We start from the raw sequence: 22,068 nt of genomic DNA, 5'->3' as shown, positions 1-22,068 counted from the left end.
TGAGCTTCAATGGGAGATGTCACGGCAGCTGGGTGCCCATTGTAAAAAAGGAGAATGTTCAGTGTGCTTATGGTAGTGAAAGTTTATAAGCGATTCGTGACGCCACCTGTGGTATTCAGCAACAGTGATGTAAGCCGACGCTGCAGACAGATCCTCTGGGATAGATGGTGTGGTGCAGCAGTAATGGTATAGCCCTCCACAGGCAGGGCTGTAGTCCCAGGGCAGTGTAGGTGAAGTGACACTTAGATGATGTAGTGTCAGGCGCGAGGGATGTAGCAGTGCTGGGCAGGTGGGCGCAGGAATAAGTGGAGGACATCAGGGCATGTAGTTGCAAAGCTTTACTCACAGTTTGTTGTACAAACAGGTGCCCGCTTCCATGCCGTGTCCTCCAGGTTATGGACTCAGTCAACCTTCAGGCCAGATGGAATACTCCTTTCCAACACTCCGCCAACATATGTGCCTTTTCTGAACGTCTCCTCTTATAGCGCCTTTGGGTGAAGTACTCCTAGTACTGAGTTACACTGGAGTTCCTCCTGTCAGATGTTCCTACGAACTCTACTTGTACGGCAGACAGCTGTAGCCTGCTTCGGGAACTCCTCGCTATTAAGTCCCGGCTCACTATCGTTGCTGTTGTGCCTCCAAGTCTTGTGTGGGAATAAAGCGGTCACTACTTCTATTCCTCCGGTGTCTGCTGCAGGACCATTAGTATCCGTACAACCTCGGGGACCGGACCCCGGCCTTGCGCTTAGAACTTGAAAAGGGTTCTCTTCTAACCCTGGTCCTTGTTCTCTTATTCTCCTCACGTTCCGTACTAATCCTTCTTCCCAATGGAGAATCAAGCTTCCTTTCTCTGTCTCTTTCCTGTGCCAGCAGACCCAGATCACTGTGGCCTGCTGCAGCACTTCCTTCTTCCATCCCTCTCCCGGGGATCTTCTCTGTCTCACATTCTGTCCTTCTACGTCCTCACTCACTGACTGAGTGAAAAGACTGTGACTAACTCAACTCTTCCCGCTCTTTTGGTGCGAACTAAACTCCACCCACCCCTCCCAGCACGTTTCGTGTTCCAAGCAGGGAGCCACCAAGGGGTCCTTTGCTATACTCCAAGCAGGGAGCCGCCGAAGGTGCTTTGCTACACTACTTTGTGGTGTGGGGTGCGGGTGTTGGAGTGTGGTCCGGTGTTTCCACCTTACCTGGATGGTGGGGCACCACACCTCAGGAGGAGGTGCAGTACCTCTGTGGTGACTGAGCCTCAGGGGCGCCACAATGACATACATGGTAATGTGTTTTTTCATGAGACATGACGGCACCACGAGAGAGGGGATCCGCCCAATGAGGACAGGAAACCTTCAGATAAAAGGGGCGGCTCTTCTCTCTCCTCTCTCCGCATCAGTTGTTTTACAGAGCACGAGAGGAACTCCGCAGGTTAGTGTACATATAATTAATACATCCTTTACACTACTAAATTTCTGACACCCAAGGGAGTGTATAATGCTAATAATGCACCCAACTAATGATGTGATCAATAGGGAGGGAATATAAGGGTGCCATAATGTCTCATGAAAAAACACATTACCAGGTATGTAATACCTGTGTTTTTCCATTCTACATGACGGCACCACGAGAGAGTTACAGAGATTTGTATTCTCTTAGGGAGGGATCACTGCTTGTAACACTCTTCTCCCAAATATGAGATCAGAAGTAGCAAATAGGTCTAACCTATAACGTCTGACAAAGGTAGACGGAGCGGACCAAGTGGCCACTTTACTGAATTGGTAAATGGGAGCGTCTGCTCGCTCCGTCCAGGAAGTCGTCACGGCCCTCATGGAGTGGGCTTTTAGGCCTTCTGGAGTAGCCCTGCCTGCACTGTTATCTGCTGGCATAATGACCTTTCTCACTCATCTAGCTATAGTTTGTCTAGAGGCTTTTAAGGCCCCTCCTTGCCCCTTGGGATGAGACATAATGCCCCCTGTTTTCTCCAAGGTCTCGTTACCTCCAAATACTGCAGGAGACATCTCATATCTAGGCCATGAAGCCTCTCCTCCTTCTGGTCGTCAGGGTCAGGACAAAAGAGATGGTAAGGTTATCTCCTGAGCCCTATGGAATTTTGATATCACCTTGAGAAGGTATGCTGGATCTAATTTTTAACACAACTCTATCATCTATGGCCCAAGTGTAGGGAGGGTCCTGTTGATAATGCGAATAACTCCTCAACCTACTGGCCGACGCGAGCGCCTTTAATAAGGCTGTTTAATGTTAGAATCCCTATCTAATGTTGTGTTTTTAAATGGCTCCAACGGACTCTGTCAAAGATGACAGGACTAAATTTAGATCCCAAGGAGCAGGAGTAGAGGATGGACAGAGTCAGCTCTAGTACACGCCTGGATAAACCTGGCCACCCACCTATTGTTTGTCAGGTCGCAGCTGAATAAGGCTGCCAGGGCTGAGACGTGTACTTTGAGGGTACTGACAGCTAACCCCAATCCTAAACCTTTCTGCTGAAAATTCCAGTATTGCCACTATCGGGACTTTCCCTTCCCGTATTGGGTCTGAGGTAGATAAGCATTTTCACATATCCTCCTACAAAAAATTTTTTGTAGTCACTGGTTTTCAGCTACCGAGTAAGGTGGATATTAACGCTACTGAGAATCCCTTTTCCTCTAGTACTGACCTTTTAAATTTCAGGCTGTCAACTGCAGCCCAGATCTCTGAGGGATGCTGTGTTAGAGGGTCCTAGACCTCTGTCACTGACATTCTCAGCCAATAGAACCATGGCCTTATCGCCCCCAAAAAAACGGCTATCAAAATCACTCTGGCTCTGTCCTCCCTGATCTTCCTCAGAACCGCTGGTATGAGGCATATTGGAGGGAAGGCATACAGGAGACCTGATGTCCACTCTATCCTGAAGGCGTCTACTGACGATGGTCTGTCCGCTGGACTTAGAGAGCAGAATTTCTGAACCTTCCTGTTGGCTTTTTTGAGGCAGAGAGATCTATACTGGGATTTTCCCACATGTGTCCTATCCGTTGAAAAACGGATTCTTTTTGGTACTATTTTCCTTGCCTTAAGTGGTTCCTGCTCAGACAGTCTGCCTTCAGGTTGTTTGTACCTCGGATATGCAGGGCCAATAATGAGAGGGACTGGTGTTCTGCCAAAGTCATGATCCAGCCTCAAGCTGTTTAGCGGAGGCCCTTTGACAAGAGCAGCAACCTTCAGCCTGAAAGGGCCGGTGATTATCTGCCTCAAGGACTGAGAACGGGTGTCTCCCTGGTGGTTTACCTATGCAACCACGGCTTAGTTGTCCTGATAGGACTCTCACGTGGTTTCCACTTTAAGTGTGGTAACAATTCCTTTGGCATTTTTTCGATTGTTAGAAGTTCTCAATCGTTCGAGGATAGATTCTTTTCCTCCTGGGCCCAGGAATCCTGGAGCCATAATGTGTCTAGGTGGGCTCCCCACCGCCAAGGACTAGTGTCCGTTGTGACCACCTTGGAGGCTGTGTGTGTGTGGACACTATCTGTAACCACCACCTGAGTGACTGGAGTACAGAGTCCGGAAGGGTGAGCTTTTGCTCTAACCTTCCCTGTAGCTCACATACCTTTACAGTTCCTTTTTATGGAACTGGGCCCATTTCACTGTTGGTATGCTGGAGGTGAGGGACCCCAACACCAACATGGTCCTCCACAGAGCTATCTCTGGCTTCTTTTTTTTATCTCCCTTGTCTTCCTCTGGGAGGTGATGCTCCTGCTCCACTGAGTTCATTGTTAACATCAAAAATTTCTAGATCATTGCTGGTTCCAGTTTGGATTATTATTATTTTTTTTTTTTTAGGTCCAGCTGCCATCCTAACATCTATAGTGTTTTTATCACTAATCTGACTTGATCTTGACATTAAGGGAGATTTCTTCCCCATTATCAAGAAGTTGTCCCGATAGGGTATCATCAGAGCATCTTTCCTTTTGAGGTGCGCTGTGATTTCTGCGATTAGCCTTGTGAAAACTTGAGGGCTATCACTACTGCACAGGGCAGGGCCCTGTATTGGAAGTGACACTACTGAGACCCATCCGGACTGTCACTGAGACGTATATGGCCTTACTGCCGGATCTGGTGATAAGTGTTCATGAGATCTCGGAACTATTAGATAACATTCGAGGAAGGAGGAATTCTACTGCTCCTTATCGTCTCCACTGGGATTATCAGATGCCTATTGAGGTCTTTTCAGAATTATGATTGACCTCCAGGAACTTATCTGTGCTTCTATTGAAATCTTTTCCAGGACATGTTTGTCTAGGAGTGAGGTTGTTTCCCCTTCCAGACTGTCATTCTTTGAGAGGATTGCATATGTCCTCTTGGTAGCCAGTGGTGGAACCTTAACTCTAGACCTGATCCCACAATTTGCCAGATCCAGGTGTTAGACTAGAACCTCTCCCAAGCTGGGAGGAAGTGCACCTGAGAATGCCTGTCACTGGAAGGGTTTTTTGGTGTCTTTGGAGGGTTTGCTAAAATAGAAGCCTCTCCCACCTATGGATCTTTTGTCAGAGCTGTTTCTATCTCGATCCTTATATTGCCATCTCCTGGATTTCCGGCCCTTCCGAAAGGAGCGCCGAAAGAGACCTGAAGATGGCTGTCTTTTGGGAAAATTTTCTTGTTTGTTGTCGGTTTTCCCTCATACGTCATCCAATGTCTGACCAAAATAGGAAATTTCCTTCACACGGTAAAGGGCAGAGTTACATCTTTGCCTGGGTGTCCCCCAGCCAGCATTTAAGCCATCCTGCACAGCGTCCTACATTAGCTAAAGTTCTTTGTGCTTGCAGGCTGGTCTCCCCTTCCGGTCTCAGCCCAGCCTCAAGCTGCATTGTGGACGCCACCTGACGTATGTAGTCACGCTCAGCCTAGAATGGCCGGTGGCCTAATTTGCTGTATAGCCTTGCTGAATCCTGCTGAAGTTTCAGCTAGGAACACTGCCGCTGCTCTTATGGCTGGTATAGCCTCTAGGATAGTCTCCCTGGGGATTCCATATCTTAAGGGATCTAACCACACCAGTGGCCGCGATGGCCGGTCTAAGTGTTTCAGCTGAGGTCTCCCAGGCTTGGTTTAAGACAATTATCTGTCTTTCTATCAGAGGTTCTTTCAGGGAACCTAAATCCTTTAAGGAGCAGGGAGGACTTTCTGGCGACCTTTGATATCGCTACATCAGTTTCGAAGCCTCCTCCCAGGATGAGGATGCCTCTTCATCAAAAGGGTACCTCCTTTACAGGGAACCGATTATGGGACTTCCTCTCTGGTTTTTCCCATTCCCCTTTTAATGAGTCATTGCCAAAAATAGGGAAGACTTACATTTTTCCTCATAAGCAAGCTTGTCGAACATAAGTTCTATGGCTTTTGCATCTACCAGCCCCACGGTAGGTCAGACTGCTTTAATAAGCTTGTCCGTACTGTATCCTCTACTAGGAACGTATCTTTCTCATCTGAGCTACCTTCTCAGTAGCGAGATTTAACAGAGGTCTCCTATGGTCTTCCTGAGAGACCAATGAGGGGCTGGTCTATCCCTTGCTTTGCTATCCATGTTTGTTGACTGCAAAGCCCTTCCTGATTGTAGACTTCTGACAATCAGGGATCTCCAGCTCTCAGTAGAGCGGGTGTCTCTTCCTCTACTGTTCTAACAGTACAGGTCTGACACAACCCCTTATTCCTAAGGGAATTTTTTTTTTTTTACATAAGGAATATTCCTAGCATTTAATTTACCCCTTTTTTAGGGACCTCCAATGCTCTACCCCACCAATGTATGTGAGAAGAGGGGAGAGAGGAGACGAGAGAGAGAGAAAGAGAACAGATATTATCGTACTGGACTTTCTCGAAGCTCACTCACCACTCGGATGCTTCACAAGACGGGTACCGGATCTGGAGGCTGACCGGTCTGTACACATGACTCCCATCGGGACTGTGGACCCCTCCTTGTTAACACCATGACGATCCTCCCGTACGCTGTCCGAGCGGCTTCCACTGTAGTTATGGCGCGTCTGGCTCCTCTCATCTGAGCGAGACCGCCACTCCTGCACCTCCTGGCGCGGCTGTAAGTGCTCTGGCAAAAAAGGCTCTCAATCTTAACAAGTTAGCTGCTGCCGCTTTCAGATAAGAACAGTCACATTCAACCTAGAATGGTTGGTGACCCCTGCCAGCACTTCTGACAGCATTACCCCATTTTTTTTTTAATTAACTGATCACCTGGTTGATTCTGCACCTGCCGGTCACCTGCGCTTCCTGGGTGTTATCCACATGCGCACTACATCCGACTTGTTTGCACCCCCAGTAACCACTTATGGTGTGTGCTGATCTCCTCCCCGTGCATACCCCGGAGCGCGCCAGTATTTCCCCCGGGTGCACGTTCCCTTTCTACGCTCGGGAGTCTTTCTGGCCAGTTCCTGGTGTGTGTCTCTGTCCTGCCACTATTGGGCGCGTCACTTCCACTGCGTGACCACGTCACTTCCGGTGCGCGCCCGGCTCCCGGCGTTCCTCTGACGCCCGGCCGCCTTGATACCGCCGCCCCCTCCCTACCTGGACCTGCCCGGAGGGGGCGATAACGCTGCACCACCCCTGGCTACTAAGACGCCCGGTCACCACCTCCTCCACACCTGTGCTGGATTTTACCTGGAGGGAGCGATCATGCCGCTGGCCACCACTGATTCCTGCAGGTACTGCTTCTTCTTTATGGCCCAAATGGTGACCGGCGTCCTGGGCTCAACAGGGAGGGACTCTGAGAGGGTCCTCCGAGGAGTCTTACCTCTGCCCGGGCACCGATGTGCCTCACGGGCTGCATGGCCACCACACGTCAACAGGGAGGGAGCACAAAAGTGGCCTCCGTGGACTCCTATGGGGTATGTTGGCATCTGGGAGGGTACACCCAATGTGGTCTCCGAGGCATCAAACTTCACCCGGGCAATTGTCTCACGGACTGTGGCCATGCACTCGCTCAGGGGGGGCATAGGAATATATGGCCCCTGAGGCGACTACCGGTACCTGGTGACGGGTGTAGCAGACCGGTGCCTACCAGTAATCACCTGACCCAGGCATCCTCTGCTTCCTTCTTTCTTCCAGAATCTTCAAGAGGTTTTCATCTTGAGGGTTCCCCATCGAGGACAGGAAACCAACTGATGCGGAGAGAGGAGCCGCCCCTTTTATCTTGAAGGTTTGCTGTCCTCATTGGGCAGATCCCCTCTCTCATGGTGCCGTCATGTAGAATGGAAAAACTTCTTTCCTGCATGCTGACCAACGCAAGAAGCCTGACCAGTAAGATTGAAGATCTGGAGTTGGTAATGTATGAGGAAAAATACGACCTAGTAGGAATAACAGACGTGGTTAGACGACAGCTATGACTGGGCGGCTCACTTGCAAGGATATGATTTGTTTAGGAGGGATCGTAAAAAAAAGGAAAGGGGGTGGAGTCTGTCTATATATAAAGTCCACTTTAAAGCCCACACTAAGAGAAGATATACAAGAGGGAAATGAAGAGGTGGAGTCTCTATGGGTGGAGATACAAGGAGAGAAAAGTAATAAAATCCTCATAGGGGTTTGTTATAAGCCACCAAATATAACAGAAGCCACTGAGAATGTATTATTGAAACAAACAGACAAAGCAGCAAATCACAATGAGGTGATTATTATGGGGGACTTCAACTACCGCGACACAGACTGGGAAACTGAAACCTGCGGATCTCAGAAAGGAAACCAATTTCTGTCAGTGACCAAGGATAATTATCTGTCACCACTTGTGCAGGGCCCAACTAGAGGGACGGCCCTTCTGGACTTAATTTTAAGCAACAGGCCAGATAGAATAACAGAAGTCCGAGTCGATGGCACCTAGAGAACAGTGACCACAATATAACACAATTCCACTTGTCCTTCAGTAAGGTGCCCTGGAAGGGGGTTACGAAAACGCTGAATTTCAGGAAAGCAGAGTGTGATCAGCTTAGAGAGGACCTTCGCCGAATTGATTGGGACAATGTCCTCAAAAATAGGAGCACAGAAAATAAATGGGAAATATTTAAATCAGTTTTACACACCCACTGCGAGCTAGCCATACCGTACAGAAATGAAAGGGCTAGGAACAGGAGAACAGCAATGTGGCTAAATAAGGATGTAAAAAGGGCAATAAATAACAAGAACAAGGCATTTAGGAAGCTAGAACAAGAAGGCAATGAAGAAGCATTAAAAAGTTATAGAGAAAAAAAATAAAATGTGTAAAAAACAAATACATTTAGCAAAAGTGGAAACTGAGCGACTCATTGCTACGGAAAGTAAAACAAACCCCAAACTATTCTTTAATTATATAAACAGTAAATTGATTAAAATTGATGGTGTCGGCGCTTTAAAGAACAATGAGGGTGAAATCATAGAGAGCGATGTGGGAAAAGCAAATGTTTTAAATACTCTTTTCTCAACAGTGTTCACACAGGAAAAGGATTTGCCAGGGGAAATGCAGAGTGATAATGTAAACTCCCCATTAAGTATTACCTGCCTAACCCAGGAAGAAGTGCCGAACCGCCTTAGTAAGATTAAAATGGACAAATCACCAAGCCCTGATGGCATTCACCCTCGGGTATTAAGGGAGTTAAGTAATGTGATAGACAGGCCTCTATTCCTTATATTTAAAGACTCTATAGAAACAGGGTCTGTTCCTTTTGATTGGCGGCATGCAAATGTGGTACCAATATTCAAAAAGGGGTGTAAAAGGGAACCTGGAAACTATAGGCCGGTAAGCTTAACATCTGTTGTGGGTAAAATTTTTGAAGGGTTTCTAAGGGATACCATTATGGAATATCTCAATGTTAATAAATGTTTAACTCCATATCAACATGGATTTATGAAGGATCGCTCCTGTCAGACTAACCTGATCAGCTTCTATGAGGATGTAAGCTCTCAAATGGACCAAGGAGAATCATTGGATGTCATTTATCTCGACTTCTCTAAAGCATTTGACACTGTCCCACATAAAAGATTGTTACGTAAGATGAGAAAGCTTGGGCTAGGGGAAAATGTGTGTAGATGGGTAGGTAGCTGGCTTAGTGATAGAAAACAAAGAGTGGTTATTAATGGGGCATCCTCAGATTGGGCCAGGGTTACTAGTGGGGTACCACAGGGGTCTGTATTGGGCCCTCTACTATTTAATATATTTATTAATGATCTAGTGGATGGCTTACACAGTAAAATATCAGTATTTGCAGATGATACAAAACTATGTAAGGAAGTTAACACAAAGGAGGACAGTTTGCAACTACAGACAGATTTGAGTTAATTGGAGAATTGGGCTGAAAAATGGCAAATGAGGTTTAACACAGATAAGTGTAAGGTTATGCACATGGGAAGGAGAAACAGATGCTACAATTACTTACTAAATGGGAAACTGCTGGGGAAATCAGACATGGAAAAAGACTTAGGCATCTTAGTCAATAGAAGCTCAATTGGAGTGCCCAGTGTCAGGCAGCTGCCACCAAAGCAAATAGGGTCATGGGATGCATTAGAAGAGGTCTGGGGACACGAGATGAAAACATAATTCTCCCTCTGTACAAATCACTCGTCAGACCACACTTGGAGGATTGTGTGCAATTTTGGACGCTGGTGCTCAAGAAAGACATTACTGAACTTCAAAGGGTTCAAAGGCGGGCTACTAAAATGATAAATGGAGTTGGTTCGCTACAATACCCAGAAATGTTATCAAAATTAGGTCTATTTACTCTAGAAAAGAGAAGACTTAGGGGAGACTTAATATATTTGTACAAGTATATCAGAGGGCAATACAGAGATCTCTCCAATGAACTGTTTGTAACAAGGACTGTGACAAGAACAAGGGGGCATTCTCTTCGTTTGGAGGAAAGACAATTTCTGCACCAGCATAGAAGAGGGTTCTTCCCGGTAAGAGCAGTGAGGCTCTGGAATTCTCTTCCTGAGGAAGTGGTGATGGCCAACTCACTGAATGAATTTAAGAAAGGAATGGATGCTATTCTTGTGAGTAACAGTATAGAAGGTTACGAATAACAGAATATTATAGGTAGATGGATGACCCAGCTTAGGGGAAGGAATTTATTTCCCTATGGAGAAAATTGGCTTCTACTCTGTGGGTTTTTTGACTTCCCCAGGATCAACAATGCAGAACAGCTGCACTAAAAATAGGCTGAACTAGATGGACATAAGGTCTTCCTTCAAAACTAGGGGGGCTCACTACATACAGATTTATACAGTCACCACTAGAGGGAGCTCACTACATACAGATTTATACAGTCACCACTAGAGGGAGCTCACTACCAGCCACCTCCCCCTGTATCATCCTGTGACTGCGTCACCTCCCCCTGTATCGTGCCTTACTGACTGTGTTCCCTCCCCCTGTATCACCCCTGATTGAACCCTTCTCCCCCTTTATCACCCCTGACTAAAACTTTTCCTTCCCTACTACTAACAAAAGGAGTTCCTTCGTAAAATGTTATGGCCTTATAGGTGGCAGAGACATTTCTTTAAAAAGCGTATGGGGGAATGTGAGGGAAAGCTCTTTTGATATTACTCCAATGTCATATATAAGTGATCTAGGACCCCCACCACTAGAAGAGGGGGAAATCACATAATGTATTTGCTGCAGAAATCAAACAGCAAATTAACAGTGGAAATATCCAGACTGACAGTGTGCAGACATTGCTGCGTTTGCTACTAGGTAATGTCGCCTCTTTACCACTGACCTGATTCTTTGTATCGCAAAGGATGAAATCAGTGGTGAATATGTTAAATCTGCATCGGTCAATTCCTGCCGTGGATGTTCTCAGAGTATAGATGAGATGTCATAAAGTCCCCTCCACTACACTGGGGCTATAACACATTGGCCTAGTGGTTAATAAACACCAGGGAACATTTATATTGAGCTTGAACCAAAATGTGGGCGCCAACCCCTGCCGTATCATTAAGACTTGTACTACCTTATGTTATGCCCTGATATTAGCGGGTTATATCGCACAATTGGTGGTCTTGTATTTATTTCTATGTAGCTACATAGTGGGCCCCAAGACAGATTTTCTCTGGTGGGCCCAAGGTGCTCCAGTCCGACTCTGGTTAGGGTTGAGATTAGGGTTAGGGGTGTGTTGGGGTTAGGGTTAGGGATGTGTTGGAGTTAGAATTGGGGGGTTCCACTGTTTAGGCACATCAGGGGACATGGCACCACAATTGATTCCAGCCAATTTTGTGTTCAAAAAGTCAAACGGTGCTCTCTCCATTCTGAGCCCTGCCATGCGTCTAAACAGTGGTTTTCCCCCACACATGGGGTATCGGCGTACTCAGGAGAAACTGCACAACAAATGTTGTGGTCCATTTTCTCCTGATACCCTTGTGAAAATAAAAATTGGTACCAAAGTACATTTTTTGTGAAAAAAGTAAAATGTTTATTTTTTGTCCTTCCACATTGCTTTAGTTTTTACCTTGAGGGGTGCAGTATTTAGAATGGTGTCACTTTTGTGTATTTTCTGTTATATTGACCCCCCCCCAAACTCATTTAAAATGTGAGTTGGTCCCTAAAATAACGGTTTTGTAAATTTTGTTGGAAAAATGAGAACTCGCTGGTCAACTTTTAACCCTTATAACGTCCTAACAAACAAAAAAAAAATTATGTTTCCAAAATTGTCCTGATGGAATGCTGACATGTGGGAAATGTTATTTATTATTAACTATTTTATGCGATATGACTCTCAGATTTAAGGGTACAAAAATTAAAAGTTTGAAAATTGCAAAATTTTCAAAATTTTTGCCACATTTCCATTTTTTTTTTAATTTTTTTAATAAATAAACGCAAGTCATATCGAAGAAATTTTACCACTAACATGAAGTACAATATGTCACGAGAAAACATTCTCCGAATCAGTGGGATACGCTGAAGCGTTCCGGAGCTATAACCTCATAAAGTGACAGTGGTCAGTATTGTAAAAATTGGCCCTGTCATTAAGTACAAAATTGGCTCTGTCACTAAGGGGTTAAGCCTTGCATTAAACTCTAAAATTCATCCAAGAGGTGACATCCAAATGCCACGTGATAGATTTTCTTGGCCATCATATATAACTACCAGAGCGAAAAGTTGAAAACAACTAAATCCATCAGAGCAGTGATGAAATGTTCTCCACTTTGGAGCAGGTTGTTATTTTGTTACTCATCCAAAATTTGTTTGTTTTTTTTTCCACCCAAATCAATATCGGTTCCACAGAAGACAGAATCCCCTAAATGCTTACTGGACTGGGGAAGTAATGGTGAGGATATGCCTAGAGGGAAAAGCAAAGTGTGGAATGGGAAACACAATTTTCACTGGTAGAGGGGAAAGGCCCTTATTTCCCACAAAACCATTGAACTGCATAACGTCCCCCCCTCCCGAGAAAAGGAGAAAAAAAACGCAGCCCCGACTCACCATAATGAGTTTTCCATGAACTCCACCTGCTCCATTTTATTTCTGCAGTTGAGATATTTCCTTCAGCGGCGCTCCGTATATGCACCGAATGCGAGTCACATTCCAAGGGAAGCCGAGAATCCCAAGTCCAATTGAAACTTCTATGACTTCGAGAAAATTCTGGTTTGAAATATTTCTGAAAAATAGTTAAAAATATAGCATAGAAAATCACATACAAAATTAGCCACCACTAGGGGGAGCGCCCTGTATACAGAGATACATGATAAGATCCTGCCTGCAGCCACAACTAGGGGGAGCTCCCTGTATACACAGATACATGATAAGATCCTGTCTGCAGCCACCACTAGGGGGAGCTCCCTGTATACAGAGATACATGATAAGATCCTGTCTGCAGCCACCACTAGGAGGAGCTCCCTGTATACTAAGATACATGATAAGATTCTGTCTGCAGCCGCCACTAGGAGGAGCTCCCTGTATACAGAGATACATGATATGATTCTGTCTGCAGCCACCACTAGGGGAATCTCCCTGTATACAGAGATACATGATAAGATCCTGTCTACAGTCACCACTAGGGGGAGCTCCCTGTATACAGAGATACATGACAAGATTCTGTCTGCAGCCACCACTAGGGGGAGCTCCCTGTATACAGAGATATAGGACAAGATCCGTCTGCAGCCACCACTAGGGGGAGCTCCCTGTATACAGAGATACATGATTAGATTTTAAGTGCAGCCACCACAGTAGCAGAACTACTTACATCTTCAATAATATTCATTTTTTCGGACCTGGCAACTTGGATGTGAAACATTATGTCTGATATCTCGTACGTCTTTTTGCTTATGTTCCATTCCACATATAAACGCTGTTGCAAGGAATCATTGTAAATGTTTAGGTTCATTGGTGGGAAAGACGCTGCAGTTTCTACAACAGAAAACAACAAATGTTTTAGCTCAAACCTTCAATGAGGGCAGCGTACAGAGACACATTGTCAGACACATTCCAGACAAAGTTTCTCTTTCGATCCTAATGGAGCTGTCCGTCGATCTCACTTCCACTGTACAGATCATAACAATAAGGCTGTGTTCACACACAGCGTTTTTTTAGCGGTATTTTTAGCGGATTTTCCAATAAAAACGCTAAAAATAAGCTTCCCATTCATTTCTATGCATTTTGCACTTTTTGTGCATACTGATGCGTTTTTTTACAGTGAAAAAAAACGCTTTGCGGTAAAAAAACGCAGCATGCTCATTAATTTCGCGGATTTTTCTGTGTTTCTGGCTATTTCTATGCGTCTTGAACACGCGTGGAAAAAAACGCATAAAAATCGCGCATTTTTTGCACAAAAACCGCGCAGAAAAAACGCGCGGTTTCTGGGAAGGGAGTCAGGTTTTTCAGCAGAAATTTTCTGCAACGTGTGCACATAGCCTTAATGATTACTATTTACCTGCTGGTGAAAGAAACAATTTAATTCAGTGCAGAGCTTTGATATTTTCTACCATAGAACAGCACCACATGTTCTACAAAGTTCATAGTAATTTGCCCATCCAGTTAATGAGCGGAATCCTGCTGGACTCACATGCTCAGTCACTGAGTGATCTTGTTTAATGTGGAGCAGCCAATAGAAATAACTGTCTGCACAAAGTATTGTAGTTAGCACCATGTCATGTAGGTAAATTTCAGTAGGGTCTCTAGTATGTAGCTGGATACTCTGCTGATCTGTTAATGCATAGCTCCCAACCATCCCGGATCTGGCGGGACAGTCCCGTTTTTTACTGCCTGTCACGCTGTCCTGGGCGAGAGCCTATTTTTCCCACACTGCACTGAGATAAGCTGCCCCCATGCATCGACATCAGCCTCGCCCTCCCATAGCCCCACCGCAGCCCCTCACAGCCTGAAATGACGTCGCTAGGCTGTTCTCTTCTGTGCGCACAGAACCTGTGATGAGGTCACAGGAGGGGAGGAGTCAGGGGTCACATGATCAGGAGCCTTGATGTATGCAGGACTCTGCTTTGCTGGTTGTCATGGTACTGGATGAAGGAAGTTTATGTGTGGGGTCAGGAGGGGATTACAGGCTGTATGTAGCAGAGCCGCGTGTGTGTACGGAGCAGAGCCGCGTGTGTGTACGAGGTGTACGGAGCAGAGCCGCGTGTGTGTACGAGGTGTACGGAGCAGAGCCGCGTGTGTGTACGAGGTGTACGGAGCAGAGCCGCGTGTGTGTACGAGGTGTACGGAGCAGAGCCGCGTGTGTGTACGAGGTGTACGGAGCAGAGCCGCGTGTGTGTACGAGGTGTACGGAGCAGAGCCGCGTGTGTGTACGAGGTGTACGGAGCAGAGCCGCGTGTGTGTACGAGGTGTACGGAGCAGAGCCGCGTGTGTGTACGAGGTGTACGGAGCAGAGCCGCGTGTGTGTACGAGGTGTACGGAGCAGAGCCGCGTGTGTGTACGAGGTGTACGGAGCAGAGCCGCGTGTGTGTACGAGGTGTACGGAGCAGAGCCGCGTGTGTGTACGAGGTGTACGGAGCAGAGCCGCGTGTGTGTACGAGGTGTACGGAGCAGAGCCGCGTGTGTGTACGAGGTGTACGGAGCAGAGCCGCGTGTGTACAGAGCAGAGGTGTGAGTGTATGAGGTGTATGGAGCAAAGCCGCATATGTACAAGGTTTAAGGAGCGGAGCCATGTGTGTACATAGCGTGGCCCCGTGTGTATGAAGTGTACAGTGCAGAAGTGTGTACGGAGCAGAGCTGTGTGTGTGTGCGAGGTGTACAGAGCGGAGCCGTGTGTACAGAGCGAAGCCGTGTGTGTACGAGGTTTACAGAGCGGAGCTGTTGTACGAGGTGTATGGAGCGGAGCCGCGTGTGTATGAGGTGTACAGAGCGGAGATGTGTACGAGGTGTACAGAGCGGAGCCGTGTGTGTGCGAGGTGTATGGAGCGGAGCCATGTGTGTACGAGGTGTACGGAGCGGAGCTGTGTGTGTACGAGGTGTACGGAGCGGAGATCTGTACGAGGAGTATGGAGTGGAGCCGTGTGTGTACGAGGTGTATGGAGCGGAGTCCTGTGTGTACAAAGTGTACAGAGCTGAGCCGTGTGTGTATGGAGTGGAGCCGCGTGTGTACGAGGTGTACAGAGTGGAGCTGTGTGTGTACGCGGTGTATGGAGCAGAGCCGCATGTGTACAAGGTTTACGGAGTGGAGCCATGTGTGTACAAGGTGTACAGAGCGTGGCTGCGTGTGTACAAGGTGTACGGAGCAGAGCCGCATGTGTCCGAGGTTTACAGAGTGGAGCCGTGTGTGCGCGAGATGTACGGAGCGGAGCCGTGTGTGTGCGCGAGGCATACAAAGCGGAACAACGTGTATATGATGTGTGCGGAGCCATGCGTGTACAAGGTGTATGGTGGGAAGCATTCATACCTCCCAACAGTCCCGGATCCAGCGGGAAAGTCCCGATTTTGAGAGAGAGTCTGCCTAACTGTCCCGGCCGGGAGCTTACTTTTCCTGCGGACACAGGAGTACACGGCAGAGCCCCGAGGAGCACTTTAAAATTCGCACGTGACATTCCACTGGAAGTGACGTGCTAGAAGCTGACTGGAAATTAGGTAATTTCAGGAGGAGATTGTGACGTTACCATGGAGGCACTTCAGGGAATGCTTCAGATCCATCACCGTGTCCTCCGACAGCATGGACAGCAGGATTGCCTTGGAATCGGGGATGCCGGCCCTGTGAGTGGATCAGGATATGTCCTGCACCGGGAAACTCAGGTGGGCATTACAATGGGAGCCGGGATGCTATAGTATCTTTATAGAATCTTTCTCTCTCTAATCTTTCTCTCTCTGTTTTTTCTCGCTCTGTTCTTTCTTTTTTCCTTTCTCTCTCGCTGTTCTCTTAACTCTCTCTCTAATCTTTATCTCTGTTCTCTTTCTTTCTCTGTTCTTTCTTTGTTTCCCCTTTCTCCCTCTGTTCTTTTTTTTTTCTCTGTTTTTTCTTTATTTCTTTCCCCTATTTATTTCTCTCTCCCTCTCTGTTCTTTCTTTACCCTCTCTTTTTTTTTCTCTCTCTGTTCTTTTTCTTCCCCTCTTTCTTTCTCTCAGTTCTCTTTCTTTCCCTCTCTCTCCTTTTTTATGTCCCCTCTTTCTTTCTCTGTTCTTTTTATCTCTGTTCTTTCCCCCTCTCTTTTTTTATTTGTCATCTATTTTTTTTCTCTCTCCTCTTTCTTTCTCCCTCTCTCTGTTGTTTTTCTGTCCCCTCTTTTTTTTTTTCTCTCTCTCTGTTCTCTTTCTCTCTGTTCTTTTTTTGCCCTCTTTCTCTGTTCTCTCTCTCTCCTTTCTTTCTGTTTTCTTTTTTCTCTCTCTGTTCTTTATTTTCCTCAGTACCAGTCAGTGTGATGAGCAGTGCTAAATGGGTGTGTTTGGGACATGGACATGGGTGTGACTAGTTGTGAAATGGGTGTGGTCCGGGGGCATGTCCTAAAATTTGCTGGAAGTGTGTGCTCCAATATGGTCTCCTCTATACAGACAATACAGGAGAGAAGTGTGTGCTCCAATATGGCCTCCTCTATACAGACAATACAGGAAGTGTGTGCTCCAATATGGCCTCCTCTATACAGACAATACAGGAAGTGTGTGCTCCAATATGGCCTCCTCTATACAGACAATACAGGAAGTGTGTGCTCCAATATGGCCTCCTCTATACAGACAATACAGGAGGGAAGTGTAAGCGACAATATGGCCTCCTCTATACAGACAATACAGGAGGGAAGTGTGTGCTCCAATATGGCCTCCTCTATACAGACAATACAGGAGAGAAGTGTGTGCTCCAATATGGCCTCCTCTATACAGACAATACAGGAGGGAAGTGTGTGCTCCAATATGGCCTCCTCTATACAGACAATACCGGAGAGAAGTGTGTGCTCCAATATGGTCTCCTCTATACAGACAATACAGGAGGGAAGTGTGCGCTCCAATATGGCCTCCTCTATACAGACAATACAGGAGAGAAGTGTGTGCTCCAATATGGCCTCCTCTATACAGACAATACAGGAGGGAAGTGTGTGCTCCAATATGGCCTCCTCTATACAGACAATACAGGAGGGAAGTGTGTGCTCCAATATGGTCTCCTCTATACAGACAATACAGGAGGGAAGTGTGTGCTCCAATATGGCCTCCTCTATACAGACAATACAGGAGGGAAGTGTGTGCTCCAATATGGCCTCCTCTATACAGACAATACAGGAGGGAAGTGTGTGCTCCAATATGGTCTCCTCTATACAGACAATACAGGAGGGAAGTGTGTGCTCCAATATGGTCTCCTCTATACAGACAATACAGGAGGGAAGTGTGCGCTCCAATATGGCCTCCTCTATACAGACAATACAGGAGGGAAGTGTGTGCTCCAATATGGCCTCCTCTATACAGACAATACAGGAGAGAAGTGTGCGCTCCAATATGGCCTCCTCTATACAGACAATACAGGAGGGAAGTGTGCGCTCCAATATGGCCTCCTCTATACAGACAATACAGGAGAGAAGTGTGTGCTCCGATATGGCCTCCTCTATACAGACAATACAGGAGAGAAGTGTGCGCTCCAATATGGCCTCCTCTATACAGACAGTACAGGAGGGAAGTGTGCGCTCCAATATGGCCTCCTCTATACAGACAATACAGGAGGGAAGTGTGCGCTCCAATATGGCCTCCTCTATACAGACAGTACAGGAGGGAAGTGTGTGCTCCAATATGGTCTCCTCTATACAGACAATACAGGAGGGAAGTGTGTGCTCCAATATGGTCTCCTCTATACAGACAATACAGGAGGGAAGTGTGCGCTCCAATATGGCCTCCTCTATACAGACAATACAGGAGGGAAGTGTGCGCTCCAATATGGCCTCCTCTATACAGACAATACAGGAGGGAAGTGTGTGCTCCAATATGGCCTCCTCTATACAGACAATACAGGAGGGAAGTGTGTGCTCCAATATGGTCTCCTCTATACAGACAATACAGGAGGGAAGTGTGTGCTCCAATATGGCCTCCTCTATACAGACAATACAGGAGGGAAGTGTGTGCTCCAATATGGCCTCCTCTATACAGACAATACAGGAGGGAAGTGTGTGCTCCAATATGGCCTCCTCTATACAGACAATACAGGAGGGAAGTGTGTGCTCCAATATGGTCTCCTCTATACAGACAATACAGGAGGGAAGTGTGTGCTCCAATATGGCCTCCTCTATACAGAGAATACAGGAGGGAAGTGTGTGCTCCAATATGGTCTCCTCTATACAGACAATACAGGAGGGAAGTGTGCGCTCCAATATGGCCTCCTCTATACAGACAATACAGGAGGGAAGTGTGTGCTCCAATATGGCCTCCTCTATACAGACAATACAGGAGAGAAGTGTGCGCTCCAATATGGCCTCCTCTATACAGACAATACAGGAGGGAAGTGTGCGCTCCAATATGGCCTCCTCTATACAGACAATACAGGAGAGAAGTGTGCGCTCCAATATGGCCTCCTCTATACAGACAATACAGGAGGGAAGTGTGTGCTCCAATATGGCCTCCTCTATACAGACAATACAGGAGGGAAGTGTGCGCTCCAATATGGCCTCCTCTATACAGACAGTACAGGAGGGAAGTGTGTGCTCCAATATGGTCTCCTCTATACAGACAATACAGGAGGGAAGTGTGCGCTCCAATATGGCCTCCTCTATACAGACAGTACAGGAGGGAAGTGTGTGCTCCAATATGGCCTCCTCTATACAGACAATGCAGGAGAGAAGTGTGCGCTCCAATATGGCCTCCTCTATACAGACAATACAGGAGGGAAGTGTGTGCTCCAATATGGCCTCCTCTATACAGACAATACAGGAGGGAAGTGTGTGCTCCAATATGACCTCCTCTATACAGACAATGCAGGAGAGAAGTGTGCGCTCCAATATGGCCTCCTCTATACAGACAATACAGGAGAGAAGTGTGCGCTCCAATATGGCCTCCTCTATACAGACAATACAGGAGGGAAGTGTGTGCTCCAATATGGCCTCCTCTATACAGACAATACAGGAGGGAAGTGTGCGCTCCAATATGGCCTCCTCTATACAGACAGTACAGGAGGGAAGTGTGTGCTCCAATATGGTCTCCTCTATACAGACAATACAGGAGGGAAGTGTGCGCTCCAATATGGCCTCCTCTATACAGACAGTACAGGAGGGAAGTGTGTGCTCCAATATGGCCTCCTCTATACAGACAATGCAGGAGAGAAGTGTGCGCTCCAATATGGCCTCCTCTATACAGACAATACAGGAGGGAAGTGTGTGCTCCAATATGGCCTCCTCTATACAGACAATACAGGAGGGAAGTGTGTGCTCCAATATGGCCTCCTCTATACAGACAATGCAGGAGAGAAGTGTGCGCTCCAATATGGCCTCCTCTATACAGACAATACAGGAGGGAAGTGTGTGCTCCAATATGGCCTCCTCTATACAGACAATACAGGAGGGAAGTGTGTGCTCCAATATGGCCTCCTCTATACAGACAATACAGGAGGGAAGTGTGTGCTCCAATATGGCCTCCTCTATACAGACAGTACAGGAGGGAAGTGTGCGCTCCAATATGGCCTCCTCTATACAGACAATGCAGGAGAGAAGTGTGCGCTCCAATATGGCCTCCTCTATACAGACAATACAGGAGAGAAGTGTGTGCTCCAATATGGCCTCCTCTATACAGACAATACAGGAGAGAAGTGTGTGCTCCAATATGGCCTCCTCTATACAGACAATACAGGAGAGAAGTGTGTGCTCCAATATGGCCTCCTCTATACAGACAATACAGGAGGGAAGTGTGTGCTCCAATATGGCCTCCTCTATACAGACAATACAGGAGAGAAGTGTGTGCTCCAATATGGCCGCCTCTATACAGACAATACAGGAGGGAAGTGTGTGCTCCAATATGGCCTCATCTATACAGACAATACAGGAGGGAAGTGTGTGCTCCAATATGGCCTCCTCTATACAGACAATACAGAAGGAAAGTGTGCGCTCCAATATGGCCTCCTCTATACAGACAATACAGGAGAGAAGTGTGTGCTCCAATATGGCCTCCTCTATACAGACAATACAGGAGGGAAGTGTGTGCTCCAATATGGCCTCCTCTATACAGACAATACAGGAGGGAAGTGTGTGCTCCAATATGGCCTCCTCTATACAGACAATACAGGAGAGAAGTGTGTGCTCCAATATGGCCGCCTCTATACAGACAATACAGGAGGGAAGTGTGTGCTCCAATATGGCCTCATCTATACAGACAATACAGGAGGGAAGTGTGTGCTCCAATATGGCCTCCTCTATACAGACAATACAGAAGGAAAGTGTGCGCTCCAATATGGCCTCCTCTATACAGACAATACAGGAGAGAAGTGTGTGCTCCAATATGGCCTCCTCTATACAGACAATACAGGAGGGAAGTGTGTGCTCCAATATGGCCTCCTCTACACAGACAATACAGGAGAGAAGTGTGTGCTCCAATATGGCCTCCTCTATACAGACAATACAGGAGGGAAGTGTGTGCTCCAATATGGCCTCCTCTATACAGACAATACAGGAGGGAAGTGTGTGCTCCAATATGGCCTCCTCTATACAGACAATACAGGAGGGAAGTGTGTGCTCCAATATGGCCTCCTCTATACAGACAATACAGGAGGTATAATATGGTCTCCAGTTTACTGAAAATGCAACTTCACCATGAGAAGAAATCGAGTTGTCACCTGGAGAACCTCTTTATTTTTTTAGGCTACATAATCTTGACATAGAAACCTGCAGTTCAGAACATACCTTGACAATGCCACAGTCCAAGTTGGAGAGTCAGGAACAGAGCAGCAATGATTCCATGCTTTCTAGCACAATGGTCCATTAATGAGAATTATCTGTAATATATAGGAAATCATCAGTTGCGGGATTTTTTCAGAAAGGCGCTGTTTACTGTTAGATATATTTTTTACAGCAGAGTATTTTTGCATGTTTGTTATACTGTGTTTTTTCTGTGTTTCAGTCTTTGGGTGGTGTGAACACTGTCCTACCGACCTGTTCACTTTTGTGCATGGCTCTTGTGTTTTTAACATGTGTACATAGCTGGCTGTGCTGCTGTAGATTCAGTGTAACATGTGTACATAGCTGGCTGTGCTGCTGTAGATTCAGTGTAACATGTGTACATAGCTGGCTGTGCTGCTGTAGATTCAGTGTAACATGTGTACATAGCTGGCTGTGCCGCTGTACAGGCTGTGCAACTCCTGAACCTTGCTGCCTCTGCTGATGATTGTGACATAAATTGGGACAACCTATTGCTCATGGATCAGGGATGAAGTTATCTGCACTCTCTGCTCTCCATTGAGATTATCACAATGTTAGAGATACCAGCAAGAAGATTGCACAGGTCAGAGAGGGAGGCCAGCACTTTGAGTCTGCTGAAGTTGGATTTCATAGACTATCAGTGTAGAAGAGAACAGAGCTCTATGCAGAATCTGCAGCGGGAGAGGCAGCTGTGACAGGAGGCTTCAGTGTCATTGTTAGCACAGGCCAGAGGAGACAGTCAGGATAAGGCTGGGTTCACACGTAGTGGAACTCGCGGAAGTTCCGGAATTCCATTCTGCGGGAAAAATCGCA

The 22,068-nt window shown here is 46.7% G+C and overlaps 1 protein-coding gene across 3 annotated transcripts in view; it reads right to left on the bottom strand.

Annotated features, from left to right (window-relative positions):
- LOC141075548 (oncostatin-M-specific receptor subunit beta-like) overlaps nt 1-22,068 on the bottom strand; it is an 82,861-nt gene that overhangs the window by 40,213 nt on the left and 20,580 nt on the right. For all 3 annotated transcript variants that reach the window (XM_073562645.1, XM_073562646.1, XM_073562644.1), the window contains exons 2-4: nt 21,241-21,332; nt 13,185-13,348; nt 12,425-12,599 (exon numbers count right to left, since the gene is read on the bottom strand). In XM_073562645.1, coding sequence (XP_073418746.1) covers nt 12,425-12,599; nt 13,185-13,348; nt 21,241-21,319 — 418 coding nt within the window. In that variant the 5' untranslated portion in view covers nt 21,320-21,332. The remainder of the gene's footprint in view (nt 1-12,424; nt 12,600-13,184; nt 13,349-21,240; nt 21,333-22,068) is intronic.

The sequence above is a fragment of the Dendrobates tinctorius genome, unplaced genomic scaffold (assembly GCF_039654945.1).
Source record: "Dendrobates tinctorius isolate UK_male_01 unplaced genomic scaffold, ASM3965494v1 ptg000362l, whole genome shotgun sequence".
NCBI classification, from domain to species: domain Eukaryota; kingdom Metazoa; phylum Chordata; class Amphibia; order Anura; family Dendrobatidae; genus Dendrobates; species Dendrobates tinctorius.
The sequence above is the reverse complement of the archived record's forward strand: the minus strand, read 5'-3'. Positions and strand labels throughout refer to the sequence as shown.